General features: G+C 48.7%; 1 protein-coding gene across 1 annotated transcript in view; it reads left to right on the top strand.

Annotated features, from left to right (window-relative positions):
- Nucleotides 1-10198, top strand: part of CNDP1 (carnosine dipeptidase 1) — a 26940-nt gene that overhangs the window by 14547 nt on the left and 2195 nt on the right. Inside the window, 5 exon segments of the mRNA XM_007449669.1 lie at nucleotides 1072-1272; nucleotides 3667-3751; nucleotides 5702-5862; nucleotides 6980-7144; nucleotides 8574-8715. Coding sequence (XP_007449731.1) covers nucleotides 1072-1272; nucleotides 3667-3751; nucleotides 5702-5862; nucleotides 6980-7144; nucleotides 8574-8715 — 754 coding nt within the window.

Genomic DNA, 10198 nt, shown 5'->3' with positions numbered 1-10198 from the left:
CCCCCCCCCCCCCCTCCACCCATCCTCCTCCAACACTTAATAGCTATTGACTTGTATTTTATTAATCACATTTTGCCAGAAAATTCTTAGGCTTTCCAGCTACTTCTTGGGAATTGTTTTCTAGTTAAATGTTAATAAAGAGCTTTCAAATATTAAGGTTTCAGAACTTTAGCTTAACTTCCTAAGACACATAGAAAAGTATTCAAGGAATGCATTGAAAAACTTGTTATCCCCAAATGCCCTTAAGCAGCTGAATGACCGAAGGTCCTGCCTTTGTTAATCTGGGGCCAGGCAATCCCACTTATTAGAGCTAATGAGTGTGCTTGCATTGCCTCTCTTTGCCTCGTAGAATAACTGTTCACCCCCGCCCTGCACACGCCTTATGCTCTAGGAAAAGCCATTGACCCCTCCTCTCCACACTGCTCTCAAAGATATGAAGTTATAAATTATACAGATACAAAAAGATCAAAACCAAATGGGGGAAAGGCACATTGTAAAAATTTTAAAGGCGCTATTCCATGTCCTAATATTAGAGAAAAACTCAGGGTCCTTTTTGCCGCGAGATCAAAGCCTTTGGATAAGTTAAAAGGCAGATTGAACTCGTAGCTGAAAGATAACAGATACTTGAAATGAAAATTATCCTGAGGCTTAAATATTAGACAGCCTTTCAAAGGAAAGAGTTCTCATGTATCATGCTCAGAATTATGAGGACAGAAAAGAGATTTGTAATTGAGTAACCTTTCTGGAAAAATTCCTTCTGGGGAGAAAGAGGAACGGGCTTCTCTGCAGGGGCCGAGCGGAACCCCATATGGTGGACGCAGCCTTTTCTTTAGGCATGCCCTGCCCAGATCCTCTGTCATCAGTATTAGGTTGATGGCTCACTGGCCATTACCTTGAATTCTCCGTCACTACCTGAGTTAAAACTCCTTCGTTATAAACAGAGCTTTTGGGAATGTATATAATAATTCAGTGTGTTTAAGTTACAGGTAAACAAATCCTGGATTTTAAAAGGTGAAAGGGCAAGGTGTCCACTTTTTTTTGACAGCGTGGTTTGCTCCACTGTTAATTCAGGATCTGCCCGTGAACGTCAAATTTGTCATCGAGGGGATGGAGGAGGCTGGTTCTCTTGGCCTGGAGGAACTTGTCCAGAAAGAGAAGGCCGGGTTCTTCTCAAGTGTAGACCACGTCGTGATTTCGGACAATCTGTGGATCAGCCGGAGGACGCCCGCGCTCACGTGTGGGACGCGAGGGAGCAGCTACTTTATGGTGCAGGTACTTTGCCGACGGCAGCCCCCTGGGGGTCCTGGCGGGGAGGGCAGAGAGCAGACCCCGACCCGGGGGCGTGGCCCTGGGCGGTCACGGGGTCCTGGGACTGGGGGAGTGCACGAAGCCCCCCCGCCGTGAACGCATGTGCTGTGTACGTTTTTCTGGAGAGAAGATTCAGAGGGGTTTGTGACCCACCACGCTTTAGGAACTCCAGCTGTGAAATTTGGAGGCAGGCACGGGGGCACGGGGGTAAGGAGATTGACCGCCTGATCGGCTTCTGGGGATGCTGTGAGCGGCCGTTACCTGCTCTGCCCACCACGTCTTGGACAGAAAGAGAAGGGGTGCCGGCACTGACAAGGCCGGCACCCGAGGTCTGGCTCATCCGGTGAACAGCCTTGAGCGTACCTTAACCTCTGAGCCTGTTTCCTTACCTCTGAAGTGAGCACAGTAATCCTCCCAGGCTTGCTGTGGTCACTAAAAGTGACCTCGAGTTCCGCCCTGACACGTAGTCTGCTTCCTGCTCCTTTTCTATTAAAGCAGACAAGCTGTGATGGAGCCTGCAATTTAGAATCAGAAAGTCCTCCCTCATAGAGCAGCTGGAAACTGCAAAGGTGTGTGTGTGTGTGTGTGTGTGTGTGTGTGTGTGTGTGTGTGTGTGTGTAAGAGCCGGAGGGCGGGTGCGATCCTGAGCTGGGAAGGGCTTCGGCTCTCCCGCCGGGGTCCCGGGCAGCTGCAGAAGCAGGGCAGGGTCCGAGTTGTCAAGGCCGTGGAACATCCCACTATCCTTGTCCTCTTTCTGCTGCTGAGTCAGAAGGAAGTTTCTCTGCAGAGACGCGCTGGAAGTAGTCTCTGTGGGGAACAGGTGGGCAGGTGAGGGTGTTTAGTCCCCTGTCCGAGCAGTGGGATATCGCTTGCAGCTGTGCCCAGGAGCCGGTGGTGGAGACGCCCCAGTGGGCAGGGTTGATCCAGGGCTTAGGCTGTGCCCGATGGTGTGATGGAGGAGACGAAGTCAGTCAAGACGTCGCCCACAGAGAGGCTGAAGGGATGCACAGGGGCATTCAGGTTGAATGGGGAGAAAAGAAGGACAGGAGGACGAGACGTGGGGAGGTCTTGGATGGGTCGAGGGACTGGATGTCTTGCTGTGGCCCAGAATGGGGGAGGGCAGGCTCGTGACGAGGGGGCCAGGAGGAGGGAAGCTGTGAGCAGAGGTGGGATAAGGCGGCAAAAGATTTCGGAGGTGGGGCTCTGCAACCCCAAAGTGCTTTGTTAGCATCGCTGCCTGATGAGATACAGGTCTTAAGCTCCAGTGACTAAATGGAAGATTCACCTGGCAGGGCTTTAAAGATGGCGATAGAGGCAGAGAAGGGCCAGCCGGGCAGGAAAGGTGAGAGGGAATGGGTCAAAGAGAATTAAAAAACCCAAACTCATTAGAACTTGGGAACCGATTGGACATAATGTGCCTGGGAGAAATCCAAGATCATTTTTTTTTTAAGATTTTTTTTTTGATGGGGACCATTTTTAGAGTCTTTGTTGAATTTGTTACAATATTGCTTCTGTTTTATGTTTTGGTTTCTTGGCCGTGAGGCATGTGGGATATTAGCTCCCTGACCAGGGATCAAACCTGCACCCCCTGCCCTGGAAGGCGAAGTCTTAACCACTGGACCACCAGGGAAGTCCCCAACATCATTTTAAGGGGATAGATTTATAGGACTGGCATCTCTCCTTGTTTTGGAAACGGCAAGCTAGGAGGAAGTAATTGTGGGAGATGTTCCCGTCTAGACCTCCTCAAGTTCAGAAGCTGGGAGCACACCAAAGTGTTAGGTACCATAAGCGACTAGAAGCTTTAGGTCTTGTGAGTAGGTCAAAGGTCAGACCTACGGAAGGAGCGGAGCGTTGAGAGTCTGGCGGTTGTAAAGGAAGTCCCGTGGGCCTTGAAGCTCTGTGTGTAGAGTGATCCAAGGATTAAGCTGGGGGGCGAAAAGGCAGAAAAGAAGTTATCAGAGGAGACGTAAATAGAACGGTCCTGCAGGCAGGACAAGAACAAGGAGAAGAAAGTTTCTTGGAGGATTTTTCTGGAAGGAGGGCTGAGCACGAGATGGCGTGAAACCAAGAGCAAGGCAACTGCGTTGCACGTCAGTCGTTAGGCCGAGGTGGGGCTGGTGGTCTGGGATTCGGCACTGTTGGTGGCAAGGCTGGGGCTGAGGTTGGTTTTGGGGAATTCAGTGGGACCTGAAGACGTGGGGGGCAGACGCTCCACATCGTGGGACAGAAGCACGGTGGTGACAACGTCAGCTGACCCCTGAGCCTGAGGGCCACCCGGGGCGGTTCTGCCGCCCAGTGAAAGGTGTCTCTGAGCAGCCACGGCGAAAAGCAGCTCCCTTCCCATTCCCTGTCTTGCAGGTGAAGTGCAGAGATCAGGATTTCCACTCGGGGACCTTTGGTGGGATCCTTAACGAGCCCATGGCGGATCTGGTCGCTCTTCTTGGTAATGTTGTCTTTCGTTTCACTTTTTAAGCATCAAGGAATCTGCTAACATAGTTCTGTTTGACTCAGTTGTCTCCCCCTTGGTTTCCAGGCCAGCCCTGAATAAGGGTGGAGCGGAGGAAGACCACGGTCTTAGCTTCCCCCTTGGCTAAACGTTTCTTAGGCTTATTACATCCACGTTGTTTCTCTTCATGGACTGAAACCCTTCCTCAGTCCACCCCTTTTCCTTTCACTGGATGTTATGACACATCTGGCTGTACTTGAGGATAGTGGCAGAGAGACCTTTCTGGAGAAACATCCAGAGTCGGTGCCCAATCTACCCACACCTCTTGGCTTCCTTCCTGTGAGTCCCTGTGGTCCCACATGGCTCAGCGACGACAGTGAGTTTGCTCATTGTCCCTGCCCGTGGCCTCCTCAGGTGGTGGGCCTGGTGGATGCAGGTGGGAGTCGTGTGTGTGTGTGTGTGTGTGTGTGTGTGTGTGCGCGTGTGCATGCATGTGTGTGTTTCCAGAGAGCCAGCTTGCCCACCTGACTCACCTGGAGCTCTTGCCTACATTCAGACAGCCCAGCTTCCAGGTGGATCCCGGAATAGAAGGAGGCTTCATCTCCAGGGCCTCGCTTGCACAGTCCTGGCAGGGACACTGCGCGCGTTCATAGTCACAATTTGGTTCTTTTTAAAAAAGAGGTTTTCAGGTTACATAAGCCTCAGACCTCGCAATACCTGGATCTTTCTCACATTTCTCACCATTAAAGAACAAAGAATATTTGTTCTTTAACAGTAGTTGCATTATGGTTTTTACCTTATGAGCTATGGAGCATTTGGTGAAGCAGATAAACAAACCAGAAATGATCACGTACATCCTAAGACTTTCTTCCAGCAGGTCCACTGATTAGCTGTGTCCCACAGCCAGGTGTGATGTCCCAAGGGCGACTTTATGCAAATTTACCAACATGCCCCTTTTGGGCAAACTGCCAAAAAGCACTCCCTCTTTGGGGATCAATTAGCAAAAATCTCTCTTTTTTCCATATTGACACAGTTCTTACCTTAGCCACGCCCTCCCGAATCCCCTTGGCCTCAGGCAGCCTCTGACAGGGAACCACCAGCCCACGGGGCGGGGCGACGTGTTGGGAGGTTGCCTCTGGGTCTTCAGTATCACCTTTATTCTAGAGCTTTCTGCTCCTTCATTGTCCAATTAAATCCATCTATCTATCTACCTGTCTATCTCTCCATCCATCCATCCATCCATCCATGTCATCAGCATCTGCTTCTTTTATAGATGCTCATTGATGATTTTTCACTCATTGCTGTTAATCCCCAAACTTTTTCACAAATAACAGAGCAGTGTATCTGCTTCACCACTACGAAAGCTTTCGTGGTTATCACGTGGCTCGTAGACTAGACCTCAAGGCTGTTAGGTTTTTGATTAAAGATGAGTATTTATTATATTATTGTGGTGTGTGTAGGGGAGAGAGGTTGAGAAGGAACGATGACTTTCAGTTTCTCAGGTTTGTACGTATATTCACATACATATATTTTAAAATATTTTTCTAATGAACACATTACTTTTTAACTCAGGATAAGATAAAACTAAAAAAGGAACCTTGTTTATGATGTAAGAGTGTAGCTGAGAACTTGCATGTAACACAGGTAAGTCACTCCAAATGTAACTGATTGCAGAGCCGTGTGTTTCCATCCCTCTGTCGACAAGGTGTACGTTAAAACGGGTCTGACGCAGGCTGAGTGTTCCTGGTGACCGGCTCCTTCCTCCCACCATCACCTATGGGACGTGAGCTACTGACAAGTGGCTCTGCTGTAGGGCCCAGGGCCGGTTGCAGGGCCAGTCGCAGGCCCGCTGCAGCCCCAGGAGGGTCCCTGAGGCTCTGCTCCAGGGCCAGGACCCCACGCACCTGTAGCTTCCACCCACCTTTGTCTCCTGTGTGTCTCTCATAGGCAGCCTGGTGGACTCTTCTGGTCGAATTCTGATCCCTGGAATCTATGACCACGTGGCTCCTGTTACAGAGGAGGAAAAGAGAACATACGAAGCCATCGATCTGGACCTCGAGGAGTACCGGAACAGCAGCCAGGTTAAGAAATTTCTGTTTGACACCAAGGTAGGTCACACGTTGATGGGTAACCTGAAAGAGGAACGATGAAAACCCGTATTTTCCCAGTGCCTAGTTTGCTATGTGCTGCTGTTCTGCACATCTCAGAGCTGAGAGCACATGCTAATCAGGGGCAGGTTTCCCTTCATGAAACCTCGTGGTCCTCGTGGTCTAGATCAACTGGTCCTTTTCTTGGGGTCCGTCTGGCACCGGCCCTAGGCGCCTAACCACAGGGCAGTGATTCACTTCACAGCCGTGCGTTTCCAAACTGGCTTATGAGACTCAACCTCACGCCAGCCCCTCAGCCAGTGAGCTTAGCTTCCTATCTGTTTAAAGGTTGAGAATAGACTGAGATCATTTCAGCTCCAAGACCCCTAATTATTCAATTTTTAAAAGACAAAATCAAGAGCTTTACAGGGCTAGTGTGTAAATTGCTGCGTTGCTGTTTGAGTGCAGTAAGTAAGCCCAGAGCCCAAAGCATTGGCTCTCCTGGTAAATTTAGATTCCGTTCTTTTCCCTTCTACTTCTCCTGCTCCTTAAAAGGACAACAACAACAACAAAACCCAAAACAAACAAACAAACAAAACCCTTGCCTGCTGCGGTGTTTGGTAGCTCTGGCTGGCTCCTGGGCAGACGCTCCAGGAGAGGAAAAAATGCCGAATACAAGTGGGGAGTTTACTCTTATGAAGTATGTCTCTTGCCTCAGACTAGCTCTCTGGTGGCCACTGGCTCAAATGTCTGTAGATTTCTTTGAAACCTTCTGGAAAATAAAATGCATTTAGCATATAAGTTATCATGGCAATGACTGGGGATAGAAATTTACAATTGAACCCCAGTTTTGGAAAGGGCCCCTTTGCCGTCTATTAACTGCAAACTTCAGAGCTGGAGTGGTGAGGGGCCCTTGTCAGTGGAAGCAGCTAGGGCAGGTGAAGGCAGCAGAGGGTCTCAGGTCCTGAGGGAAAAGTCCACCTGTACTATCAGTCCAGACATATCTAAGTAAGGTGGTAATTAACTTGTCATGAATGGTGTCACAGATGTACAGAAATTGGTGATACAAGCAATATAATTCAACTGGGTTTTAACTAAACACTCCTCTATATAGTAAAATGATTTTATTTTACTTTAGGAGGAACTTCTAATGCACCTGTGGAGATACCCATCTCTTTCTATTCATGGGATCGAGGGCGCGTTTCATGAGCCTGGAGCCAAAACAGTCATCCCTGGCCGAGTGATAGGAAAATTTTCAATCCGTCTAGTCCCTCACATGAATATGTCTGTGGTGGAGAAGCAGGTAACCAGCGTGCGTTGTTCTCCCGCCCAGTGGCAGTGCCATTTCTGAGCGCCGCACACCACAGTTTAGCGGGCAGTTCAGCTGTTCGCATTGAAGTACCATTTTTTTTTTTTTCCAATACAAAAGGGACTGGAACAAATGTCAAGAAACTGATACATTTTTGTTCGGTAAAAATCTCTTTGCTCAATTATACGCAATTATAGTAGTCAGATAAGTAACCGTTTGGAGTTGGAGTGATGGGAAATTTTTAAAAATTAAATGGTAGCTATGAAGGCAAGATTGGTTTTACACCCAGATGGAGAAGCTAACTGCCTACGGCTGGGCTGAGCTGGGAAATCTCAAGCTGCAGTCGTCAGTGTGTCTGTGATGTCTGAAATCTACACTCTGAAAGCAGCCATTTTAATGAGAACGTTCGTTATCTGGAGGGAGCGCGCGTCTCAGTTCTCCATCAGTCATCAGTTTACCTCAAGTTTAACGGAAAGTAGACTCTGAATAAATAAGCTCAGGAAACACCTCATCCCACCCCCGTCTATCCCACTGTCCCTTTCATTGTCTTCTCAGTGCTGATTACATCCTAAAATACTCTCCATCCTTCCTCCCTCCCTCCCTTTTTGTCCCTCTGTCTACAACATATAAATTCCACGAGGGCAGGACCGTCCTGGTCATGCTCACAGCTGTGACCCCAGCACCCAGAACAGTTCCTGCCACATGACAGGCGTCCATTAATATTGGTTGAAGCAAATATTGGAAGGATTTTTTTTTCTTTTTTTTTTGCCACGCCACGCGGCCTGTGGGGTCCCAGTTCCCCGACCAGGGATTGAAACTGGGCCCTTGGCAGTGAGAGCGCAGAGTCCCAACCGCTGGAGCGCCAGGGAAGTCCCTGGAAGGGCTATTTTAGAGTATGGAGTTGTTCTCGGAGGATTTCCTGAGTAGCGGCTGGAACAGAGCCAAGGAACAGAAGGGCGCTGATGACAGGGCTCCTTCACAGCTTAGCTTGGAACTGCTCCCACTTCTCAGAAATTTCCAAATGCATGGTATTCCCCGTAAGAGTCATTAAGGCACTGGTAAGTCCAAAAAGAGTGGTCAGTCGTCAGATGGAGTTGTATTGTGTTTCATAATTACCAAAATTCATAATAACCAATCGTTAACAGTCAGACACCCTGGTGAGTATGGGGAGGGTCAGAGCGGGGATTGGAGGGTCTGGGGACAGAAGGGGAGTGAGAGCTCGCGTTCCTCCCACTGGCGAAGCTCCCAGTCCTGGAGCCCTGCTCACTCCACGCCATCCTTCCGGAAGAACTAAGGTAAAACCCAAATACTTGAATTTATTGGGTTGAGATTTCATCAGTTTCTTGATGAAAGACGACTGTATGTTCATGGTATGAGAGAATAACTTGAAATTTTCTTTTCCACCTGAAAATGTTCCTTTTAGGTGAAGCAGCATCTTGACTATATATTCTCCAAAAGAAATAGCTCCAACCAGATGACTGTATCTATGACGCTAGGACTACACCCGTGGGTTGCAAATATCAGAGATAATCAGTATCTTGCAGCAAAAAGAGCCATCAAAACAGGTTGGACTTCAGATTTTTTTTTCTTAATATCTTTATTGGGGTATAATTGCTTTACAATGTTGTGTTAGTTTCTGCTTTATAACAAAGTGAATCAGTTATACATATACATATGTTCCCGTATCCCTTCCCTCTTTCGTCTCCCTCCCTCCCACCCTCCCTATCCCACCCCTCTAGGTGGTCACAAAGCACCGAGCTGATCTCCCTGTGCTATGTGGCTGCTTCCCACTAGCTATCTATTTTACGTTTGGTAGTGTATATATGTCCATGCCACTCTCTCACTTCGTCCCAGCTTAACCTTCCCCCTCCCCGTGTCCTCATGTCCATTCTCTACGTCTGTGTCTTTATTCCTGTCCTGCCCCTAAGTTCTTCAGCACCATTTTTTTTTTTCAGATTCCATGTATATGTGTTAGCACGCGGTGTGTGTTTCTCTCTTTCTGACTCCCTCCACTCTGTGCGACAGTCTCCAGATTACAGAGGGGGTGGTGCCTGGTGGAGCAGTGGATACGGCACGAGTTTAAAACTTCAGCATCGACTCTCCTTTTTTATACGGGCTGTATTACCACGCACAGCGCTCTGTCTCATGAGTCTTCTGAGCAGCCTTTCCCCATTTTACGGATTAAGGCTTGAAGAGATTAAGTAATTTGCTGAAGGACACCCAGCTATTAGTGGCAAAGCCAGGGTTTAAGCTCACACCAGGAGATTTGAATTTGGGGCAAAATGATGGACTTGAAAACCTCCAGTACTCCTGGAAATGATGACCAACATTTGAAAACATCCTTTTAAAGGCACAGCTGAACTCGCATGAGAGTAAAGGAAATCTGGGATTAGAAATGAAGACGGAGCTCAAGTGCAGTGCAGCGAGCAAGCTGGCACGGGCCGCCCTGCGGGGACCTGGTCTTCCTGCTCACAAGGCCGTGTGGGTTTTAGTGGTTTCGGGTCAGCCTGAAGCAGAAAACGAGACCCACTACATAAAGGCCTCGCTCCAAGAGCCACGCTCACCCTGGACGGGGTGCGTGTGTGTGAGCTTGGCCGTCCTTGCTTGGGTTTTCGGTGAACACAGAGTCTCCCCTGAGTTTTTAACCATGGACCTATCTTGGCATGGGTTTGGGTCTTTAATTACTGTGTGTGGTTGTGTTCTTCCCAAGCCCATCCTGGACTGCCTGGCTGGTGCAGACAGCCCCAAGGCAGGCCATGTGAGCTTTCCACTGAGGAAGCTTCCTGGATATGTGCTCCTTGTATAAAATTACAGAACACACGAGAAACTCAGTTCCAGCCTATCCGACTCTAAAACCAGCGGTCTTTTTACAATGCCATTCTGCTTCTCCAGAGGTAGGGAATAGCTTTGTTTGTAATTTCCTCAGCGGTGCCTGTTTTGACTTTACGTATTTCAAAGTCCTGGACAGGATACATGATTGGTGAGCAGGGACACAGACCTGGGCTTCTGGCTGCCCAGGGAGAAGGAACAGCCAGTCTTTTCTGCAGC

This window comes from Lipotes vexillifer, unplaced genomic scaffold (genome assembly GCF_000442215.2).
Source record: "Lipotes vexillifer unplaced genomic scaffold, Lipotes_vexillifer_v1.1 scaffold196, whole genome shotgun sequence".
NCBI classification, from domain to species: domain Eukaryota; kingdom Metazoa; phylum Chordata; class Mammalia; order Artiodactyla; family Lipotidae; genus Lipotes; species Lipotes vexillifer.
This window is presented reverse-complemented; position numbering and strand designations above follow the sequence as displayed.